Source organism: Kogia breviceps, chromosome 19 (assembly GCF_026419965.1).
Source record: "Kogia breviceps isolate mKogBre1 chromosome 19, mKogBre1 haplotype 1, whole genome shotgun sequence".
NCBI lineage: Eukaryota > Metazoa > Chordata > Mammalia > Artiodactyla > Physeteridae > Kogia > Kogia breviceps.
In genome coordinates this window covers 9,042,323-9,066,090 of record NC_081328.1, presented here as the reverse complement: position 1 = coordinate 9,066,090, position 23,768 = coordinate 9,042,323, and the positions used below count along the sequence as shown (strand labels likewise).

The following is a 23,768-nucleotide window of genomic DNA, read 5'->3' as shown; positions in this document are numbered from 1 at the left end:
GGAAGAACCAGTAGAGAGAGGCCGAGTTTGAAGAGATGGAGGTGGTTTGATGAATCAAGGTCTCAGAGGAGGTGGGAGGGGGAGCGATCTGAGCACAGGTGGAGGAATTAGCTTCGACCTGGAGGCGGCATCTTAACCTTGGTTGTGTAGGAGAAATGGTGTCGATGTCGGTGCTTGCTTGTCGGTTGGAGGTGGGAATTAAAATCATTCATCCCTCAGAGCCTAATCTCTGTGAAGAGCGGGAGAAGAAGTCACTCTGAATGTGAGGAAGGTTTAGAAAATTAGTGAGTTGGATGGGAGCAGGAGTGGGAGGTGACCAGGGTCGTGGAGGGAGACGGGGGGTTATCAGGTGTTGAGGGCCCAGCTGAGGTTAAAGTCCATAGGTTTGTAGTGGCCCAAATCCATACCCAGCGCCTAGCACGGTGTTGGCACCTAGGATGCGTTAAAAATATTTGTTGGGGCTTCCCTGGTGGCGCAGTGGTTGAGAATCCGCCTGCCGATGCAGGAGACACGGGTTCGTGCCCTGGTCCGGGAAGATCCCACATGCCGCGGAGCAACTAAGCCCGTGAGCCATGGCCGCTAGGCCTGCGCGTCCGGAGCCTGTGCTCCGCAATGGGAGAGGCCACAACAGTGAGAGGCCCGCGTACCGCAAAAAAAAAAAAAAAAAAAAAAATTTGTTGGATGAATGAGTAAATGTGGTTGTGTGATTTTTCTCTGGCAGTGCCTCAGCAGCCCCATGTTGGAGGGGACAAAGGCGGGGTGGTGGTTAGAGCCAAGAGTGGGCTTTGAGAGCAGGTTTTGTGAAAGGAGGAACAGTTGAAGGTGCTGATGTGATGATCCTGAAGTTTAGTCTGGAAGGAAAAGGAAGTGTTAAATTGCGAGAAAACAGAAGGGCCAAGAGCTTTGTGACAAAACACCAAGAAGTCATTTTTAAAAAGTGATTATAATTGACTACATATTAAATATAAAAATTATGAATTATTAAAAATACCAGAAGCAAAATACTTTGAAACTAGAAGCGATGGTTGCACAACATTGTGCGTGAACTAAGTGCCACTGAATTTTACACTTTAAAATGGTTAACTTGGGACTTTCCTGGTGGCACAGTACTTAACAATCTGCCTGCCAATGCAGGGGACATGGGTTTGATCCCTGGTCCGGGAAGATCCCATGTGCCACGGAGCAACTAAGCACGTGTGCCACAACTACGGAGCGTGCGCTCTAGAGCCCATAAGCCACAACTACTGAGCCCGTGTGCCACAACTACTGAAGCCTGTGCACCTAGAGCCCGTGCTCCGCAACAAGAGAAGCCACCACGAGAAGCCCGCACACCGCAACGAAGAGTAGCCCCCGCCTGCCGCAACCAGAGAAAGCCCACGCTTAGCAACGAAGACCCAATGCAGCAAAAATAAATAAATAAAATAAATAAAATGGTTAACTTTATGTTATATGAATTTTACCTCAGTAAAAAGAAAAGAAAACAAATCTAGGAACAAATTCAGAAGACAAAGTGGGAAAAATATGAGCAAAATAAATGGCAAAGGGTTAATTGCTTTACTATATAAAGAGCTCTTAGGGTACTTTAAGAGAAACAACATCAACCCAGTAAATCGGGTTCATCCTCACTCATGATCAAAGAGATGCAAATTAAAACTAGGGTGATACCATATGTCATCTGCTTGATTGGCAGTAATCAAAAAGGTGATCACCCTTTTTTATCTCATTGTTTAAAAAAGTTTTTATTGAAGTATAGTCGATTTATAATGTGTTAGTTTTAGGTGTACAGCAAAGTGATTCAGTTATATGTATATATATATATATATATATATATATATATATATATATATATATACACACACACACACACACACTTTTTTTTTTTTTTTTTTTTCCGGTATGCGGGCCTCTCACTGCTGTGGCTTCTCCCGTTGCGGAGCACAGGCTCCGGACGCGCAGGCCCACCAGCCATGGCTCACGGGCCCAGCCGCTCCGCGGCATGTGGTATCTTCCCGGACCGGGGCACGAACCCGTGTCCCCTGCATCGGCAGGCAGACTCTCAACCACTGCCCCACCAGGGAAGCCCCTATATATACTTTTTTACATATATACTTTTTTTTTTTTTGGCCACACTCTGTGTGATCTTAGTTCCCCAACCAGGGATCGAACCCGTGTCCCCTGCAGTGGAAGCGTGGCGTCTTAACCGCTGGACCACCAGGGAAGTCCCTGTATACGTTTATATTTATATGTTGGGTTGGCCAAAAAGGTCGTTCGGGTTTTTCCGTAAGATGTTACGTAAGATGTTCTGTAACATCTTGCGGAAAAACCCGAACGACCTTTTTGGCCAGCCGGATACTTTTATATATATATATATACTTTTTCAGATTCTTTTCCATTATAGGTTATTACGAGATGTTGAGTGTAGTTCCCTGTACTACACATTAGATCCTGTTGGTTATCTATTTTATATATGGTAGTGATGCTTACCCTCTTTGACCCACCAATTCTACTTTTTTTTTTTTGACCACGTGGTGGCTTGTGGGATCTTAGTTCCCTGACCAGGGATTGAACCTGGGCCATTGTCAGTGAAAACAGGGAGTCCTAACCACTGGACTGCCAGGGAATTCCCCCACCAATTCTACTTTTAAGAGTTTGTCCCTGGGCTTCCCTGGTGGCGAAGTGGTTGACAGTCCGCCTGCCGATGCAGGGGACGCGGGTTCGTGTCCCGGTCCAGGAAGATCCCACATGCCGTGGAGCGGCTGGCCCCGTGCGCCGTGGCCACTGAGCCTGCGCGTCCGGAGCCTGTGCTCCGCAACGGGAGAGACCACAACAGTGAGAGGCCCGCGTACCACAAAAAAAAAAAAAAAAAGTTTGTCCTACAGACGCACTTGGCATGTACAAAAAGACATATCTTCAAGGATAATTATTGTAATACTGTTTGAATTAGCAAGAGTGGACATCCTTCATGTCCATAGATAGAAAATTGGTAAAAGTAAATCTAGGCAATGGAAAGCTAGGTGACTCTTTTTAAAAAATATATTTTATTTATTTATTTATTTTTGGCTGCGTTGAGTCTTCATTGCTGCGTGCAGGCTTTATCTAGCTGCGGCGAGCGGGGGCTACTCTTCATTGCGGTGCGCGGGCTTCTCATTGTGGTGGCTTCTCTTGTTGCGGAGCACAGGCTCTAGGCGCGCGCGGGCTTCCGTAGTTGTGGCACGCGGGCTCAGTAGTTGTGGCTCGCGAGCTCTAGAGCACAGGCTCAGTAGTTGTGGTGCACGGGCTTAGCTGCTCCACGGCATGTGGGATCTTCCCGGACCAGGGCTCGAACCCATGACCCCTGCATTGGCAGGTGGATTCTTAACCACTGTGCTACCAGGGAAAGCCCCTAGGCAACTCTTTAAAGTAATGAGGTAGATCTGTGTGGACTGCTAAAGGAGTGTCCTCCTAGCTGCATTATTAAGGGCAAAAAGCAAGGTGGAGAAGAGTGTGCATAGTATGCTACTGTCTATGTTTAAAATGAGGGGAAATATGTTCATATGTGTATGACTGTGTCCAAAGAATGTCTTTGGAAGAGTAATCAAGGACCTGCTGATAGTGCTCGCCTCTGGGAACGAGAAATGGGAGGCCGGGGATCAGGGGCAGGAGGGAGCCTTCTGTGCACTTTCTACTGTTTGGATGATTTTTTTTTTTTTTTAAGCCACGTGCTTGTTTTACTTAAAGACATTAAAAACGTGAAAAGCTGAAAGAAAAAAGGCATTGTTTCTCAAAGCGTGTTCTAACTCAAAATCCCGATTCATGGATTCTTCCTGGGATCGACTGAATCAGAATTGGGGAAGGTAGAAGAAGCCTGGGACTCTGTGTCTTTATTGCGTACCGCAGAGGATTCTGATTCACCCGAAGAAGTTTGAGATCCATGGGCCAGGAGCTCAGAGGTCAAGGAGCAGGTTTGAGGTTGTCAGAGGGACGGTGACAGGCAGGATAGGCTGCTACTGTGGAGAGGCAAGCAAGGTCATTGGCATTTCGGCAGCACTTAAAGCCTGTGGGTAAATCATGATTTAATTAGATGTCATGAGCCATAACATAGACTAAAGGCCTGTATGAGCAGCTCCGTTTGCCTCACCAGCCTCATCTGGAACTACTTTGCCGCTGGCTGTCTCTGTCCCAGTCCCTCTGGCCTCTTTCAGCCTCTGAAATGTGCTGTGTTCCCTCCTGCCTTCACATGTGGTGTCACTTTTGCCTGGGATACTGGAACTCCTCCTCATCTTCCAGCACTCTGCTCAAAGGTCACTACCTCCAGTGAAATCTTCTTCCAGCCCTAGCCTAGGTCAGAACTCCCTGGCTCCTGCATTTCTCCTTTGGAGCACAGATACTGCAATGATTTAATGTTTGCTTCCGTCACTGCCAACCCTGTACTATGCCTGGCACATAATAGGGGTTTAAATCAAGATTGTTCATGGAATGAATGAATGAGCCTTAAGAGAAAAAGGAGAAAGGTTGGGCTGCAGGAATGGGAGTGGGTGGTGGGGTGAGGGATGTCAGTGGAGCATTGCTAACTCCCTCCAGCCTAGCCTGGGGCTTCGGCCAAGCCTCTGGGAGTCCCTGATGGACGTCAAAGGGGCAGCAGTAGGGTGTAGCTTCTTGGACTCTTGTCCACAGCAGCATGACTCCCTGTGGCTGCCCAAAGCCTCGGTGTCTGTGTTACAGTGTAAGGACCAGGCTCCCCAGAGATGTGTGTCGTGTGGCTTCCGCCTGAAGCCGTGGTCCCGCCGAGCCCCCGGAGTGGACAGCTTGAGCAACCATAGAGCAGCGGAAATGAACGCAACTCGGTCACAACACGTCACCATGCGGTCGTGTGTGTGTCGGCTGCAACAGGGAGGGGCCTGCCCTGCCCACCTCCCAGGAGCATCTAGTCTGCAGGGAAGTGAGCTGTTATTTCCTCCGTAAATGAGTAAGTTTACTTTGTGGCTTTACCAAACTGTACCTTTGAGTTGGGACTGACCAAATCAAGTTTCCATGTTTACCTTGGAGCTCAGGTACAGCTCAGCCATTCAGTGAACGTTTACTGACAGCCTGTGGGCCACGTGCCACGTGGGTGCAGAGAAGAGACGGCGTCCTCACTCACAGCTAACAGTCATGGGTACGCACGCTATGTGCTCCTTACACGCTGCATAGAAGGCACACACGCTCATGCCTATTAAAAGGTTTTTTATTTTCTTCTTTATGCTCAGAAGCAAAGAACTGGCCTTGCCCCCCAAAGGGTCTCATCCTGAAGGAATGGGAGGCAGAGATCGTGACAGGAGGGGGTGTTGGGGTGAGGTTGAATGTGGGAGCTCTCCCCCCCCCTTGCCCTACTATCCTCTTCAGTGTCCCCCTCCAAGAAATTCAGGTACAAACCCAGCTTGCCACCCACTGGGGGGCTGGGGAAGCACAGCCGTAGTCAAAAAATTAATGCCCACGATCCACAAGAGATGGGTCCAGTGTGTATCTGGTGGGGGACGGGGGAGGGAGGGAGGGAGGGGAGGGGGTGGTTGAGGAAGCCGCTGGGTGGAGGGGAAAGGAAGAGAGGCTGGGATGCCCCCCAGCGACAGTGGGGGTCTTGGTCCTGCCCCTGCGTCTCCCAGCACCACCCGCCCCCTCCTCCAGCCCCCCTTCCTAGCAGAACTGGTCGTCGTAGTCCTCGTCCTTCATTCCCTTCAGCCGAAGCCGGGCGAAGTCCTCAAACACGATGTCGTCATCTGTGGCATAGCTTGGTGGTGGAGAGGAGGGGTGAGGCGAGGGATCCAGCCCTCCTTCCCCACCTCCCACTCCCCTCCCGGAGACAGAGGTGCTGGGGCAGCCACGGGGCTGGAGGTGTTTGCAAGAAGGGACAGAGAAGGGGAGGTGATCGGCAGCTCACAAGGCTGAGTCCTCTCGATTGGATGCTCCAACCATCCCTCCCCCAAAAGAGAAAAACAACGAGGGGCAGAGGGTAGGTTTGAACGTTCCAGGAATCTCTGTCCAAAGAGAGTCAAAGCTAGGAAGGTAGGGGGTGAGTCTCTTACTTGGTATCAAATTCAATGAGGTTGGTGTCCACGGGGGCATCTGTTTCAGGAGCAGCTGAGGGGAGGAGGAGAGTGGGGGGGTGGGGGGTTGCTGAAAGGACCGTCTTTTTCCTCCACTGGCCTTGCTTCAGGCCTTCCCTTTTGGGGCTTGGGCGGGTGGCAAGCTCACCTGACTGGGGTCTGGGGAGGGTGATGTGGTCATGGGGTTTGGGGTGCATAAGAACAAAAGGCAGCTCCACGGACACATCCCTGGGGAGAGAGAGAGAGACACCGTAAAGAGACGCCACTGCAGCACCAGAGGAAAGCCTGTGCCACCGCCCCACCCCCAGGATTCCCCCACCCCAGCACTCACCCGCCTCGAGACACCACCAGCTTCACCTTGACCCTGTAGGACACCAGGATTCCCAGCACCTCCTTGTTGGCACCCTCCTTAACGCTGCAAGTGGGAGGGGGAGTTGGACCAGAGCCCCTTGCCCTGCGCCCTAGGCTGGTCTCGTGTAAGGTACCCGGCTGTGTTCTTCCTCCCATCTTCTCAGTAAAAGCCCAAGTCCTTGTGACCCAGCAGCCCTGCACCGTCTTGCTCTCCGTTAGCCCTCTGACCTCACTTCCTGCTCCCACGCTGGCCTCTCGCCTGCTGTGTGTGTGGTCGTGTACAGAGGCGCCAGTGTGGGTGAAATCCAGCCCACGCTTGGCGGAGCTGTGCCGAGGGGCACGGGGCCCCCCCCCGCAGAGGCCAGCAGGGGCTCTGCGGCCCCTCCTGCCGCCTCAGACACACGGGCCGGCTGCCTCTGCCTCTGCCCGCAGCGCCCTTCCGCTGCGCATCCACAGCACCTGCTTCCTTTACATCTTTCCTCAGAATTCACCTCTGGATTACGCCTCCCCCCGCCCGAGGCTTCATATCTCCCTTCTCTGCCTTGCTTTTTCTCCTCAACACCTATGACTAAACTTGCTATACATTTTGCCATGTATCTGATCTGTCTGGCCTCCGTCTCCGAGAATGTAAGAGATGTTTTGGGTCTGTTCTGTTCACCGATAGAGCCTGGCACACACCTGGCGTGGAACGAGTGTCTGTCTCCTGTGCTGCAGGACTCCCCTCCCCCAGCCCCCCCCCTCACATGGTGCTGGACGCCAGGTTGGTGTCCTCGTGCTTGAGCTTCCCGTCCAGGGCGAGACCGCGCTTCTCCCGGTTGTTGCTGAGCAGGGGGGTTATGGTGTACACCTTACAGAACGTGGAACTGGGCGACACCTGGTCACTGGGGGGTGGGGACAAGAGAGCGAGACTCTGGGGGTGCAGATGGGGTGAGGGGGCAGCTCCCACCCCCAGCAGCTTCTCCCCCGTCACTAGCCCCTGCCCTCTTTGGGCACAGCTCACAGGGAGGACGTTTCGGCTCGACATGCTCGATAAAATGAGCGGCTCAGAGCCACTCAGCTGGAGGGAGTGCCCTTGTGAGTGGAGGCAGGCCGGAGTCCGGGAAGAATTGCCCCCCAACCTCGCGTGCCCTGGGCCCACGCTTCTCCCCTGAGGCCGGGGCCCAGGGCTGTTGGGCTACTCACTCTTGTTCGATCTGAGCCACAGGACACTTGTACTGGGCGGTGCTGAAGAGGCAGATGTCGGCGTACTGTCTCACTGTGGGGTGGGGCAGGGCCAAGCAGCTCCACATGGAGTGCCGGCAGCCCCCCCCCCCGCCCCCCCAACTCCGGACCCAGGCAAGGGCCCCAGCCCCAGCGCATCACCACCCCTGCCCCTCTGATGACCCGCACCCTCCCCCCAGCAGTAAACCCCACCCCGTCTCATCCTGGGACAGACAGCCCGAGTCCTTTGAGCCCCTCGGGTCTCCCCACTGGGCTATGTCCTGGGGCTGAGCTGATGCCTGAGGCCCCATTTGCAGCAGCTCCCTCCCCTAAGACACTTTTCCAACCCCCATGTCCTACCAGAGACTTTGATCTTCTTGACAGTCTTGGTGGAGTTGTTGGTGACGTGGACATTGACATTGAGGGGCTCCCCATGGTAGTACAGCTTTTGGGGGGGGGGTCAGGTTACTCGGATCTTTTTTCACTGGTTCCATTATTAGTGTGCCCCCTGACACACACACACACGCGCACACACACGCACACACACACACACGCACACACACGCACACGCACACACACACACACACACACACACACACACACACACACGCGTTGCTGGGCCTCCTCCCTCTAAACCCAAGCCCACCCCCAGCTAAGGCGGCCTCCTTTAAAAACACCATCCTGACATGTGGCTTCACCCCCCCCCCCCCCGGGTCTGCAGCAGCTGGGTCCCCACCCCACCTCCTTGTCCAGGGAAGCCTCAAGGTGGAGGGACCGGTCAGACATGAGGAAGTGGCGTGTGGTTTCAGCCGAAGGCTGGGGGCCGGGTTTCTCTGGGGCAAACTGCACCTTTCGGATCACCAGACGCACGGAGTTCCTGGGGGCAGAGATGAGGGGTGAGAGGGTCAGTCCTCAGATGCCCAGACATTGGCTCCCGCCTCCCACTGGGGCCTGAGGCTCCTGGGACCCAGAGGGAATGGTCAGACCTGAGGGGAGGTTGCTTCTCTCACCTTTTGTGGCTTTTCTCTTCTAGTGATTTGGCACAGAAGGCTCGAATCTCAAAGTCTACGCCACAGGCCTTGGGAGGGGGAGAAAAGGTCACATCTTACACAAGGCCTCTGCCACTGCCGCCACTCCCTTCCTTCCCACTTCCCTGTCTTGGGCATGGACTCGTGCCCCATCATGGTCTGAGGAGCGTAGGGCCTGGGTCTTCCACCTCTGCCTCCCCCAGGCCCAGCCCGGCAGAGGCTCGGTCCTCACTGCACAAGGTGAGCCCCTCTACTCAGGGCCGTGCAGGTCAAGAGCAGGCGGTGTCGCAACTGAACAGTGACCATTCCAGACACTCGCTGCCATCGGGGACATTTCCCTATCCTTAGTCCCACCCTGACGTCTCCTCCCCCCTCCCCTCGGGTGTGTCCCCTGGCTCCTGCTGGACCCTGTTCCTCCCATACTTTCCCTGTGTCCTCTGGGCCTGGCTGCAGGGTGACAGAGCAGGGCAGGTTCTGGGGTATCTGTGGCAGAAGAAAAGAGTTCAGTTCTTCCAGAAAGCCCCGGAATCTTCCTCCCAATCTCAAGAGGTTGGAGGACTCCTAGGGAAGAGAAAGGAAAAAGGAAGGGGCCCCGGGGGGGGAGGCAGAGAGGCAAGGGCTTCCTGAGTGCAGTGTGACCCTGAAGGGGGTGGTCTAGGGTCCCTCCTCACTGTTTCTCCCAGACCTGCCTGTAACAGGTGCCTCACCCCCCCGCCCCAACACAGTCCCAGACGCCTTGCTCTGCAGAGGGTGGGGGTGTCCTCACTGTGAAAAAAAAGGGGTGGGCATGCTTGCCCAGCTTCCTCAGCAGCCGGTCCTGCAGGCGGGTGGGGGGCCGGGGCGGGTTGGGCGTTGGGGGGAAGGCCTGGTAGTTGGCGATGAACAGGTCCTTGCGGAAGGACAGGCCCAGCACATCCAGGTCTTCGCGGCCATAGCGGAAGGCACAGGTGAGGGTCACAAACACTGGCAAAGGTGGGCAAGGTAGGGTGGTCAGGAGCTCCCCTCCTGCAGTCCCCCCACTTCCTAGCAGCAGCTGCTCCTCCCTCAGCAGCATAAAACCTGCCTGAATCCTACTCCTGGCTTCCGCCTTGGCTCTCCGTCTCCCCAGGGCCCCTCTCAATGCCAGCCCATTTCATTTCCCCACCTCCCTCTTTCCCTCCCTCCCCTGGGGCCCCTGGACTCGGGGCCAGTACCTTTGCGGTCCTTCAAGTAGTCAGGGTCCACTAGCACCACGCCATCTGGGAAAGGGACACATGAGCTCAGTTCCTGTCAGGGTCTCTCCTCCATTCCTGGGCCCAGGAACTTCCTCCCCTCTTGGGGCACATGATGCCACTTTCCGGGCACACTTACCTACAGGATCCACTTTGTCCAGGTGATCTACAAAGTCCCGCTTGCCCAGGTACACGGTGAGCTGAGGATGTAGAGGGGTCACGGGGAAGATTGGGGGGGTAGGCAGGGGGCAGGGCTTCAGAGCCCTCAGAAGTGGCTGCCCTGACCCTGGTCTTCCCAGGCTGGGGTATCTGAAGGAGTTTCTCCGGGTTTCCTCCCAGTAGGGTTGGAAGCGGAGAGTGGTGGGCTTGGCCAGATTAGCCAATCTTGAGGCTTTTTAATTGCTCCCTAATATCTTTTTGGACTTCTGAACACCAGTCAGGTGTGTATATGTGTGCGCGTGGTCCAGGAGGACCTGGCGCTAGGCAGGCAGTTAGAGAGCCTCACCGCATGTCCTCAAGGACCTCTGGGATAACAGGCCATAGCCTGGGGGGATGTTATCCGTTCCCAGCCCCAGGCACCGTGGGTTGGCTCCTAAGAGGGCTCCAGGCATGAGCTTCTGGCCCCTCCCCCTTGGTCTCACTTAGGGACCCAAACTGAACTGAGCCTGTCCCCACCCAGCCCTGTTGCCGACTCAGGCCTTTGCAGCAAGGGGCTTCAGGAGGGAAGGAAGTCGGCTCTTAGCTGTCACAGGAAGTGGGGAGCTTGGGGTTGGGGATTGTCTAGGGGCAGGCTGGGCCTTGTGAGGGCCCAGGGGGGGTTGGGAGAAGCACTGTGGGAGACTCACCTTGCAGTTGGGACTCGACTTCTTGAAGACCCTAACAAAACAGAAAGGGAAACCCCACTGCCTCCCTCAGACTCAGCAGGGACCCCGGTGCCAGGACCTTGTCCCTCCCAGCCTGAGAAGCAGAGCTCACCCGAGATTCCTGCCTGGAGGCTTTGGGGCCTTACCCAGCCCTACCTGTTCCCACTTCTTCCCAGAAGGAAAGGTAACCAGAGGTCCTTAATACTCCCAGCATGGCATCCCCTCAAAGCTGGCTGCCATGGCAACGCCCCCGCCCCCGTAGTTCCCCTCCTCCCATGGCAATGGCCACTGGTTGCCAGAGGAACCACTCAGGCTCTTCCCAGAGGACCTCCCCAGGGGAACCTGAATGGGCAGGTTGCAGTAGTGTCTGTGTAAGGCCTAACTCTTTCCATCTCTGGTCTCCACCTCCCACAGAGCTGGAGTACTTGAAAGAGCAATGGCTCTAAAATGGTTTCTATTATGGGCAGTACCTAAGTGTGACCCTACTCTCTATTAACCTCCAACTGTCCCCATCTCTGATCTCAGCAGCTTAAAAGCTTATTTGTCTTTCAAGGCCCAGCTCAGATATCCCCTCCTTTAGAAAGCAGATCCAGCCCAGACTCTGGTCACTCCCGTTTTGGGGATTCCTGTCACACACTGTTTATGCTTTACCTATGGTGTGATAGCGTGCAAGGGCAGTTAGCTGTGTATCATCTATCTCACTAGGTAGACTGTGAGCGACAGAGGCCTTATTACTTGGGGTGTCCCCAGCACAGCACCAGCCATGAGACAAAGATGATGATGCTGGCTAACACTTATTGTATGAATGGTCTCTGCTCGGCACTGTTGCAAGTATTTCACGTGTGTTATCTCATTTAACACTCTTAGCAACCCAATGATGGAGGTCCTAATGTTCCTATTTTATAGGTGAGGAGACTGAGGCACAGGAGAGGTCAAATATTTTACCTAAGGTCACAGAGAGTGTAAATGGTGGAATCTGGGTGCCGACAGGCATTCTGGCTCTTCATCACTAAACCATGGTACTGTCCTGCCTCTGTTATTGGCATTAGGTTTGTTGGAGTGAAGGAGATTCACCTTCCAGTTGCTGAAACAATCTAAGCCTGGACTCCGCCCATTGCTGGGAGGGTAGGGAGGTGTCTGGCAACCTCTATGTCCTGGCCACTTGTGGGCCTATTCTTTGCTGCACCATCTTACTCCTCCCAATCCACTCTGCCTCCGTAGTGATATCTGTGAAGGGTCCCCAGGTAGTAGAAATTGAAATCCGGCCAACTGGCCCATCCCTCCTCCAACTCCACCACCCCAGTTTTTGCTATTACAACTTCACATGCCCCTTCTTCCCAGAAGGCCAAGCTATCCAAAGACTCTAAGGCATAGGGTATGGAGGCCCCCAGGTATCCCCATCTAATAAAGAAGAGCAAACATTGGTAAGGTGGCAGCTAGGATAAGCACCCTATCTCCTGTCCCCACTTGGGGCCTGACTGCTGTGGCATCCTCCAGCTCTCCCTCCCCTTTGCTTCTGGTTTTCCTCTTTGTCCTAGTGTTTCTTCCTATTAGGAGTACTGGCAGAGGGTTGGGACAGCCACAATCTGTTGGACAACTGGAGTGTGGCTCTGGGGTAATTGCCCTGAAGCAGCTGCAGGGCACCTGCCCTTTGGATCCTAACCCAGCCAGCCTCCTGCGGGCTACGGAGGAGCAGTGTGTATACTGAGGTTGGCGTGACCAGAGAGGTACCCAGTGAGGGGGCGGGGGGCAGCAGAAGCAGATGCCCCTTCACACTTCCTGCTATTCTCTTCATTTCCTGTGGCCCAGAATTTGATGGGGGTGGGAGGAATTGTGCCAAGTCAGCAGTCCCCCTTTGGTCCATCCGTCCCCCTCCCTGAACCACATAACGGAAATCTGGGGCCTCCCTCAAGTCAGCAACTTCCCCTTTCTCTGTGTTTAACCCCTAATCCAGGACACCAATCCTCCCTCCGATCACCTTTCCAATATCAGTTGACTTGGTGCTCAGAAACCTATGCTTTCCTACTCTACGGGTGGGGAGTGGTAGGGCTGGTAAAATTTTTTTGCAGAACAAGTGACAGATCAGAACCAGGCCCCCATTCCTGATCCTCCCCGGAGAGAAGCAAATGGCCCCAATCTTTTTCCTCTTTTGCTCCTGCTCCCCAGGGACTCAGGCGTTCATCCACTGCCTCCTTGGGGGTGTTGGGTCACAACAGGAAGTGGATTTTGCTAGAGACCAAAAAAGAGAACTCGGGGTGTCAGTGGAAGGAAGGAGCCTCGATTGCACAGAAAACATCCGGGGAGTGGATGGCGTGCCCAGGGCAGATACAGCTTCCCCTCACCCCCGGGAAGAGGGGTAAGGCCCAGAATCGGGGAGGGTGGCCAAGCACTCTGCTCCACCAAGATGAAGCTGTTGCTCCTAGCAACCCGGGGGAAGGCAGAAGTTTGGAAGCGGAGCCATCCGGCCCTTGGGACAGGTTGGGGCAGCCCGACTGCCTGTGGGTTACTGGACAGGAGGCTTTCCAGTGGCTCGAAACTAGTCTAGGGGGGATCCCCTCCTGGCATCCAGCCTGCCCATACCCGTCCCCTCGGGGCCGGCCACCTGCTCCGCCCTCCTCCGCCCCTGCATCGCAGCCTGTACCGGAGTCGTCCGGCCCCCACATCTCTGCGAGAACCCAGATGCAGGTTTCCTGATCCCCTTCAGCCCTCGCTTTCTGCAGGGGCTGTGGCATGCGTTCCCCTCATCATCCCCGAGGACCTAGGCGTGCGGCCCCGGATGGCTGTCCCCTACAGACCCAGGAGTCCGACCCCTGGATTCTCTCCCCCGAGTCTCTGTCTGGGGACCGTCCCGGCACCCGCCCCGAGCCGCCGCCCACGTCCCGCCGCGTGGCCCCACCTCTCTTACCTGGTCCCGGGTTTCTCCCCCATGGTGCGCGCGCCCGCCGCCCGCCCGGCTCGCGGCTAGCTCGCAGCCTCCTAGCCCGCTGCCAGGTCCCTGCTCCTCCCCGCGCCACTGCGCACGCGCGCCCCCGCTCTTTCTCCACTCCCCCCTCCCCTCCTGTCCCCCCCCGCCTCGGATCCTGGAGAACCGAGGTCAGATGCGTCAGCCCGGATCGCGCGCGCCACGGCGCTGCCCGCCCTCTCTTCACAGACACTCGTGGTGATTGGCTCCACCCGCTCCCCTCCGCGCTCCAGCCCCACCCTTCCCGAAGGATCCCTCGCTGGCGCGCGCTGCCCCTACACCCTGCTCTTCCCGCCCATCTCTCCGCCCCTCCGCACCCACTTAGGAAGTGATTGGGCCTCCTCCAACGAAGGCGCCCGCCTTCCAAGAGATTGAAGCCCTCTGATTGGCTCCCTGCATCTAGGACCCTGCAGGGGTCCCCTCCCCTTTGTTTGCTTTCTCAGTGGCGGTGGAGGCGAAGGCGGTGGTGGGGGCGGTGCGTGAGCTCAAGTACAGTCTAGGAAGGAGGATGAGGAGAGGCACACGTAGGTGAACGGTTCCAGTTGCGTGATGCTCGCCTATTGCGCGCCGCTCACCCGCTCACCCCAGAGCTTGTAGCCGTCTTTGGCCCGCCCTCCCGTTTCTTTATTGTGGTGTGTCAGCTCCCCCTGGTGTCTGTCTTTGATCTTTGCAGGGTTACTTTTCCTAATTTCTCTTAACCGCCCTTCTCCATCCGTTCATCAAGCTAACATCCATTCATGCACGCCAGCATCCATCCATGCCTATTTTGTGCTAATCACTATGCTAGGCGATGGGGACCCAGACAGGAATTAACACGGCCCCTGCCTTCCTCGTATGGTTGAGGAGACATATAAAGAGGTATTATGATTCTAGGAATGCTATAATAGAGGTATGACTCAGAAGACAAAGTGACTCCCAGCGCTTGACTGGGGGAGGGATGGAGGCAGTGCAGGCTGCCCAGAGGAGGGGACATTTGAGGACAATCTTTCTGAAGGGTGGGCAGGAGTTGAGAAAGGGTTTTCCAAAGAGAGAGAAAGGCAAGGGGCACATCCTGTTCTGAGGTGTTTGTGGGGTTAGAGGGCAGGAGAGATAAGGCTGAGGAGGATAGCTGGAACAGGAGTGTGAAGGATATTATATAGCAGGTGAAGGAGTGAGACAGGGGCCTCCCGTGGAGGAGGACGCATGGATCCAGTAGTAGTTTTTTTAAGCCAAGGTGTGGCTTAAAATCTTCCTAAAGAATGAGATTTCTCCTTTAGGAAGATAATTCTGGGCAGTGTGGAGGGTGGAGGGAGTGGGGCACGGCTGTTGTAGATGAAAACTAGTCAAGGAGAGATGATGAACAATCGAGTGGAAGGGAGAAAGGGGGCCAGGCTGAAGAGTCATTTTTAGGGCGAAATTGAGCGGACTGGGTGAGGATGATGGATGATGGACATTTCTGGACTTGAAGAGCTAACGTATTCTCCTTCTTCCATCTCGTTGTCCGTACTCCCCTGTCTCCCCCAAATTAACTAACTTCACCCTTCTCCCTCCACTTTTCTGTGCAACAAAAAGTAATGTGCACAACAAGTTTCTGAAATCATCTTTAAGGTTCAAATACAGGCCTTACTAACCAGCTGCCACTTCCCCACCCCCAGTTCTCCCACCACCTTCTAAGCTCACTCTTCACACCTTTCGAGCTTTAGCTCATGCATTTCTTTTAAACTCATGAATCACTTTTGTCAAAAGGTCATGACCAGAAGGTAATGAGATCTATATTGCTACATATCTAAAGTGATTTTGGAGCTGAAAGGTAGTGGTCTGCATGGCATTAAAGCTACTGTATTAAAAAAATACTAATATAAAGACAACTTTAGAATATTAAAGAAGGCTGGAAAGAATGAAAGAGATACACCATATAATCATAGTGGGAAAAACCATCATTATAAAGACATCATTTCTCATATTGCCTATAAATTTAATGCTGTATCAAAATAACAATGAGACTTTATTGGGGGGGGGAAGCCGGATTCCAAACATTATCAAAAGAATCAACTTTCACATATAGTCAGGAAAATTCTGAAAAACTGGAGTGAAGCAGGCATTTGTCTTACCAGATAATTTGTTATGTTATGATAATTAAAATAGTGTTATTGGTGCAATCATACTAAACGTGGCAATGAAACAGAATAGAGTGTCCAGATACACGCCCACATGGTAGTATTTCAAGTCCATGTAGAAATAATGGCAGATTCACTAGATAGGGTTGGGACAATTGGCTATCCATTTGGGAAAAAAGTTATATCTCTCACACCTTAAACAAATGAATTCTAAATTGTTTAAGATCTAAATGGTTTAAGATCACAGAATAAAACTATAAAAGTATTAGGAGAAAATACATTAGAATATTTTTATAACCTTGGAGGTTAGGGAAAGCCTTGCAAGATATCAGACCCCCGGGCTTGAAATAATAACAGCTTACACTTTTTTTTTTTTTTTTTTTTTTTTTTTGTGGTATACGGGCCTCTCACTGTTGTGGCCTCTCCCATTGCGGGGCACAGGCTCCGGATGCGCAGGCTCAGCAGCCATGACTCACGGGCCCAGCCGCTCCGCGGCATGTGGGATCTTCCCGGACTGGGGCACGAACCCGTATCCCCTGCATCGGCAGGCGGATTCTCAACCACTGCGCCACCAGGGAAGCCCTACAGCTTACACTTTATGTCCAGTATCTACCATGTGCCAAACATTGTTCCAAGCATTTTACAAGTATCAACTCATTTAATCCTCACAAGCCTATGCGTGAATGTTCTACAATATCCCCACTTCATAGATAAAGAAGGGGAGGCACAGTTAAGTAACTTGCAGACTCACACAACTTGCAAGAAGCAAAGCTGATGTTTAAACCCTGCAGTCTAGCCCCAGAGTCTGTGCCCTTAATCACAACACCTTACTTGAAAAAGGCTAAGAAATTTAAAAATAACAAAATAAAAAGGCAAATTGGAAAAAACCCCTTGCAACCATGCAAGACAGATAACAGTCAAGAATACATTCCCTCATCTACAAAGAGTTCCTACAAATTAATAAGATAAACAACCCAATAGAAAAAGGGGTAAAAGTTATGGAAAGATAATTAATAAAGGAATACAAATGTCTACTAAACATATGAAGTTACTCCATTTTGCTAATGATCAGGGAAAACAAATTGAAAGAAGGAGATATCCTTTTTCATTATTCAGTTGACAAAATTAAAAAATAAACCTAGTTTTGGGATGATGTATAAACTATAGAACACTGTTCTACATGGTTGGCAGGGGTGTTAATCGATGCAAACTTTCTAGAGGGCGTTTTGCTTAGTTCTTGTCAAAATTTTAAAAGGCATTTTCTTTCATCCAAAACTCATTCATTTATTCACTCAACAAATATTTATTGAGCACTTTTTATGTGCCAGGTACTACTGTTCTAGGGGATGAGGATAAAACAGTGAAGATGACAAGACCCTTCTCATGGGGTCTGTATTTTAGACAGAAGAAACAGTCAGTAAGGACTTCCCTGGAGGCGCAGTGGTTAAGAATCCGCCTGCCAATGCAGGGGACATGGGTTCGAGCCCTGGTCCGGGAAGATCCCACATGCTGCGGAGCAACTAGGCCTGTGCGCCACAACTACTGAGCCTGCGCTTTAGAGCCCGTGAGCCAAAACTACTGAAGCCTGTGCACTTAGAGCCCGTGCTCTGCAACAAAAGAAGCCACTGCAGTGAGAAGCACGTGCACCACAATGAAGTGTAGCCCCCGCTCACCGCTATTAGAGAAAGCCCATGTGCAGCGATGAAGACCCAATGCAGGGTCTTCAAAACAAAAACAAAAAACCCACAACAGTCAGTGAATAAGTAAGAAAATAAATTTTGGAGAGTGCGATGAGTTGTAAAAAAAAAATTAAATAGGGTAATGTGATAGAGGGTGATGGGGGTGAGAGTGGGAACTTCTTAAAAAGGAGCCCTTTCTGAGGATGGCCAGATGGCGTCAGTCATACAGAGTCAAAGGAACGTTTCTCCAGGCAGAAGCAACAGCATGTGCCAAGGCACTGAGGTGGGAATGGGCTTGCCAGAGGATAGAAAGTAGGCTAGTTTGGCTCAAGGATAGGGAAAGAGAGGGAGAGTGACTTATGTGGGTACGTGTTGAGGTCACAGGTGGGTATGGCTCGGATTGTGGGGATTCTAGTAGGCCAAGGTGAAAAGATGGGATTTCATTCACATGATATTTGGAAGCCACTGAAGGGCTTTAAGCAGGGAGTGACAAGAACTGACTTCCATCTGAAAAGACCACTCTGGTTGCTGCGTGGAGAAGGGAGTACAAAGAGCCAAAAGGGGAGCAGGGAGAGCAATGAAGAGGCCACGGCAGGAGGCTAGCATAAGAGGCCAGGTGAGAGAGAATGGTTACGTGGCCCAGAGTGTCACTGGAGATGGAGAAATAGAGAAAAATGAACCCTACTGGGTAGTATATTTTGGAGGCAGAATGCTAGGACTTGAAGAAGGATTAGATAAAGTGCAATAAAAGAGGAAAAAAGATGACCCTTGCATTTGAATCTGGGATTTGAATTTTATTAGATTCAAATTATGAAGATTTTGTGTACAAAAAAATGCACAGAAGTATTAGGGTGTTCACTAAAGTGTTTGCATTTTGAAAAAAGTGTTTGTATTAGTGAAAAACTGGAGCAGCTGCAAGTACTCAGCAATAGAATTGTGAACTCGTGGTGCGCGCGTTTCATTGTACTGCGCCGCTTAAAAAACGGCGTAAAGTTGCCCACAATATATATCGAATGACAAAAGCCAAGTGCAGACTCCGCTCTTGTAAAATATACTCTGTATTTATGTGTTTGTGCTTAGACTAATATTAGGAAAGTATACACATTACTGGGGGAAGGACTTGTGGGAGAGGGAGTTTCTCTTTTTACTTTATACTTTCTTTATTGTTTGAATTTGTATTTGCAAGGCACGAGTACTGTATCATTTCTGTCGTTGTAAATGTAGTTAACAATCTCTATGATTTCAGACAACGAGGCCAGTTCCTTAGGTATCAGTGATGCCTAGATCGAAAGTGTCCTGAGATTACGCTACGTTAAAGGCTAGCTTTTGCACTCCGGCGCCAGTAGTCCTGACCACGTGTTCTTTAACCGCCACTGGTCCGCCCTCCCGCCCTCGACCCAGCCCACCTACCAGGCCTTGACACCCTGGGAACCAAACACCCACAGCTGGGGCGCCCCGCCTTCCACGCCGCGCATGCTCCCTCCCAGCCGGCGAGCGGACTGCAAAGCGCAGGACCAAGCCCCATCCTCACGCCCCTCCCCTCGAGGCGTCCGTCGCGGGGTATTTGCGTAATCGCGCCACGCCACTTCCAGAGCCCGGGTGAAGATGGCGGCAGCCGTTCTTAGCGGGCCGTCTGCGGGCTCCGCGGCTGGGGTTCCCGGCGGGACCGGGGGCCTCTCGGCGGTGAACTCGGGCTCGCGTCTCCGCCTGCTTCTGCTGGAGAGCGTGTCGGGGTTGCTACAGCCGCGAGCTGGATCCACCGTTTCTCCTGTGCACCCCCCAGTCCGCTCGGTCCCACATTTGCCGGGGCTCATGTGCCTATTGCGGCTACATGGGACGGTGGGCGGGGCCCAGGTGAGTCTGTAGCCCGCAGGCCCGCGGCCCTGTTGGCAGGTTGGCGCAGCTTTTGTGCACCGCGGTCTTGCTGCACTGCAGCTGCAGTGGGGAGGTGGAGGGAAGGAAAGCTGGGGGCAGAAAGCGGCTCCAGGTATCACTCTGGGCGAGATTCACGCATTTCTCCTTTATCAGCCGTGAGTCGAAGAAACTCGGAAGAGGAAGGGCCTCGTTTTCTCTACTGCTAGGCTATTGGTAGACACGCATGAGTGGGTTCGATCCCAGGCCCCGTCGTTCACTAGATGTATGATCTTTAGCTTCTTTTTCATCCAGAAGTATCTGTTTTGGGGATTGTTTCGACTGAGTGAATGGATGTATTCAACAAATATTTACTGAGCTCTTACTGAGGGCTAAATCCTGGGCGCTCCAGTTATAGATGCGATGGCGATGAACAAAATGTTACAAAACACTATGAGAATTGTATAGTAGGGAACTCTAATCTAATCTGGAAAATTGCAGAGATTTTCTTGAGGTACTGGAGTTTAAGCTGAGATCCCCAAAGATAATCATAGGAGTTGGGTAGGGGAAGAGAATAGGAGGGGCGGTTCAGTCAGCGAAAAGCTCATGTGGGAAGGTCCTCTGGTAGGAACTGAAAAGAAGGGCATTGTGCTTGAGGTTCAGAGATGGAGGGGAAGAGAGTGGGCGCTATGAGGTGAGTAGGCAGTGAACAGATCATGCAGCGCTTTGTAGACTGGTTTAGAAGAGTCCTTTGGATTATACACAGAATAGAATCTAACTTCCTTTCAATCCTGCAAGCTAAAAACCCAGATGTCATTCTGAACACTTTCTTTTTGCTCACACACCTCCGTGTACAGCCTGTTAAGTCCTTTTGATTTTATTCTCTAAGTAGCTTTCAGATCTGTCCACTTCTTTCCATATCTTTCCCATTGCCCCCATCCTGGCTTTAACCCCCATCATCTTACCCAGATTCTAAGAAGACATAACTGTCTAACCTACGGTAGGTTTACCTTTAATATTATCTCCCGTGCTCCATCTTTTCCCCCTAACCCTCCCCCAAATTCTTTTCATCCTTCAAGACCCGTGTACATGAGTTCTTCCTTGTCCAACATTTGTTACCGGGATTTTCCCAGCTCTGTGCTTCCTTCCAGGAAGAGGGTTATCACAACCTGCTGGGTGGTTCAATAATCTTAGCCCCATATTTATTAGAGATGACCTCATTTATTTATTAGTCCTCATTGAGGGTGACAAAACTGTGCCTCTGGTATCTCAGCCCAGTTCCCCTCCTGTGATTCATGTGGTTCCTAAGTATTTCTGAAATATTGTCTATTCTGTTTATAAATGTGTGATTTCCGTCATCATCTCTTTCAAGTCTTCTCCTCCTCCCTCAAGGCGAGCTACATGAACTTAATGTCTTGCTTAATTTCTCTTAAGTGTCTAAAGTCTAGAAGCATTTTTTAAAAAATTGAAGTATAATTGATTTACAGTGTTGTGTTAATTTCCGCTGTACACCAAAGCAACTCAGTTATACACATATATACATTCTTTTTTTTTTTTTTTTTTTTTTTGTGGTACGTGGGCCTCTCACTGCTGTGGCCTCTCCCGTTGCGGAGCACAGGCTCCGGACGCGCAGGCGCAGCGGCCATGGCTCACGGGCCCAGCCGCTCCGCGGCACGTGGGATCTTCCCGGACCAGGGCACGAACCCGCGTCCCCTGCATCGGCAGGCGGATTCTCAACCACTGCGCCACCAGGGAAGCCCATATACATTCTTTTTTATATTCTTTTCCATTATAGTTTATCCCAGGATATTCAATATAGTTCCCTGTGCTATACAGTAGGACCTTGTTTATCCATTCTATATGTTTTGATATAGTTTATATCTACTAACGCCAAACTCCCAGTTCATCCCTTGCCCACCCTCCCTTCCCCTAGAAGAATTTTGAGCAAAGAATCTAAGGGTGGGAGCTTCCCTGGTGGCGCAGTGGTTGAGGGTCCGCCTGCCGTTTCCGGGGACGTGGGTTCGTGCCCCGGTCCGGGAGGATCCCGCGTGCCGCGGAGCGGCTGGGCCCGTGGGCCGTGGCTGCTGGGCCTGCGCGTCCGGAGCCTGTGCTCCGCGGCGGGAGAGGCCACAGCAGTGGGAGGCCCGCGTACCACAAAAAAAAACAAAAAAACAATCTAAGGGTGATGTGGGAAACACCTTTAAATTGCCTGTACTATGTTTTGGGGTATATCTTGCCTTGAATTTTTTTCTGCTTTTCTGTGTTGTATTGAGTTCCTAGAACATGGAACTGTGTGGTGGGTTTCCTTCACTTCCTTGTAGATTTTCATTCAACAAAGATTTTTTGAGTATCTCTTATGTGTTACTTACTATTCCTCATCTCTAGGTAGATAAGTAAGACATCATCCTTTTCCTCGGAGAATTTCTAGCTTAGCTGAGATGAGAAATGAAGGTGAGTAAATAGGCCTGGAGCTTGAGATCCATTGATTGGCCCATCCATCGAGGCTTAATCACCAACTTTGTTTTCCCACAGGTACTGCAAACTCATTAGTTCCAAAATGGAACTACCTGAGCACAGTTCACAATTTCTGGCTTGCATTGTTGGCAGCTGGTCTCCTTGCTGTCAGCCTTGCTCTTTTAAATTTATTTCCCACACAACAGCTGATCCTGTTTGTAAAATCCTTAACCTGTTTGCTGCCTTTTAAAATCCTTAAGCACCTGAACTTTCCTGCCTCTGGGCTTTTGCACTTGGGCTTGGAATCTCTCCCTGTGCTGCCTCTCCATACCCGCCCTCCCCCTCCCCCGCTGCAATCCCCCAGATCTTTTCAACTCAGTGTTTGTTTGTCACTGCCTTTGGGAAACCTTTCCAAACCACCTATGATTAGCTGTTCTTCATTACACCATATGGAAATTATTTATTCATTGTACATACACACTCAACCTCCTTCCCCCATACCCACACAACTGGGCTTTGATTTGTTTTGTTTTTGTGTGTAGTTTAAAAAAAAAAAAAAACTTCTGGAAAATTTCAGATGACACAAAAGTAGAGAAAATAGTATTTTGAACCACCCCCACCCCGGCCCGTGCTGTCTCTATCACCCAGATTTAACAGTGAACATTTTGCCAGTCTTGTTTCATTCCCACTTTCCCAACTCTGCCTCCAACCTCCCCTGCCCCTGAAGCATTTTATTTTTATTTATTTATTTATTTATTTATTTATTTATGGCTGCATTGGGTCTTAGTTGTGGCACAGGGGATCTTTCGTTGTGGTACGCAGGCTTCTCTCTAGTTGTGGCATGTGGGCTCAGTAGTTGCGGCACGTGGGCTGTTTGTGGCACGCGGGTTCCAGAGTGCATGGGCTCTGTAGTTGTGGCATGCGGGCTTAGTTGCCCCGTGGCGTGTGGGATCTTAGTTCCCCTACCCTGGATTGAATCTGCGTCCCCTGCATTGGAAGGTGGATTCTTAACCACTGGACCCAGGGAAGTACCCCTCCCCCCACCCCGAGCATTTTAAAACAAATCCTGTATCTCATTTCCCTTATAATTGCACATACTTTGAAGGACAGAGTGTCTTGTTCTGCCTTGTGTCCCTAGGGCTTTGTACTGTCCCATTCTCTAGCCCGTACCCAGTGATCTTAAAAATGTCAGTAAGATTAGAGCATTGTCCTGCTTAAAACCGTACACTAACTTATTGCACCAGGCCTTACGTAGTGCGGCCTCTGCTGGCCTCTTGACCTCCCCTCACACGACTCTTGGCCTGTCTTCGCTGTGCTCCAGCCACCCAGGCTGATCTCATTTCTGCAGCAGCTGAGGCCACTGCTCATGAGTTCCTTCACTCTTTGCTGGGAAACTCCTGGGGAGGTGAGCTGCTTGTTTAGATCCCAGCTTCCATGCCACCATTTCAGAGGAGCCTTTCCTCAGCACGCTGTTTTGAAATACAGTGGTCCTTCCCATTTCAGTCATTTTCTGTCAGATTATTCTGTTTTGGTTCTTTGCTAGCGTTTATCACTATTTGAAATAAATTAACTTATTTATTATCTGTCATGTTCTCTCTTCTCTTCTTACCTTGTTTTAATTCCGTTATAATCACTTCCTCACCCTTCTGCCTTCATTGTACTTGCTCGGCAACACCCTGTGTTAAATCCAACTCTGTTTATTTGGTGCCCGTACCTGCAGCTCAGTATGGCTGGAGATACATGTATCCTGGCTGGCTGGTCTCACTTTAAATTCATGGCTATCATCTTTTCAAGTGGACTCTTAATGTTGCCTAGCAATCCTGCTACATTTCCACTTTCCTAGACAACCTCTGATTACTTCTCTCCATCCTCACTCTTAGCTGATGACCTCACTTCCCATTTCCGTGAGAAAATAGAAACAGGGGGATGGGAATTCCCATAGGCTGCCGCCACCACATCTGCCAGCTTACCTGTGTCTGTGCTCGTATGCTCTGCCTTCCCTCCCATTACTAGG

The 23,768-nt window shown here is 51.6% G+C and overlaps 2 protein-coding genes across 8 annotated transcripts in view; one reads left to right on the top strand and one right to left on the bottom strand.

Annotated features, from left to right (window-relative positions):
* PELP1 (proline, glutamate and leucine rich protein 1) overlaps positions 1–23,768 on the top strand; it is a 46,714-nt gene that overhangs the window by 3,762 nt on the left and 19,184 nt on the right. The window contains exon 1 of one of the 3 annotated variants that reach the window (XM_059047924.2): positions 18,935–19,303. The exons of 1 other annotated variant lie outside the window; for it this stretch is intronic. In XM_059047924.2, coding sequence (XP_058903907.1) covers positions 19,055–19,303 — 249 coding nt within the window. In that variant the 5' untranslated portion in view covers positions 18,935–19,054. Of the gene's footprint in view, positions 1–18,934; positions 19,304–23,768 lie in introns of those variants that run through there. One more of the 3 variants, XM_067020972.1, reaches the window with a different exon arrangement.
* Positions 5,186–13,753, bottom strand: ARRB2 (arrestin beta 2). 5 transcript variants are annotated; one of them, XM_059047968.2, is made up of 15 exons: positions 13,618–13,753; positions 10,695–10,725; positions 9,989–10,049; positions 9,832–9,876; positions 9,405–9,601; positions 9,062–9,121; positions 8,621–8,688; positions 8,352–8,487; positions 7,971–8,055; positions 7,593–7,665; positions 7,154–7,291; positions 6,391–6,474; positions 6,208–6,287; positions 6,039–6,129; positions 5,186–5,743 (listed from the first exon to the last, which is right to left on the bottom strand). In XM_059047968.2, exons 1-15 carry the CDS (start codon positions 13,638–13,640, stop codon positions 5,650–5,652), a joined length of 1,266 nt encoding a protein of 421 aa, XP_058903951.1. In that variant the 5' UTR covers positions 13,641–13,753; the 3' UTR covers positions 5,186–5,649. The 5 variants fall into 5 exon arrangements, with proteins under 5 accessions (XP_058903951.1, XP_058903952.1, XP_066877076.1 ...); XM_059047969.2 differs by having other exon boundaries at positions 6,039–6,093; positions 13,618–13,737; XM_067020975.1 differs by lacking the exon at positions 9,062–9,121 and having other exon boundaries at positions 13,618–13,737.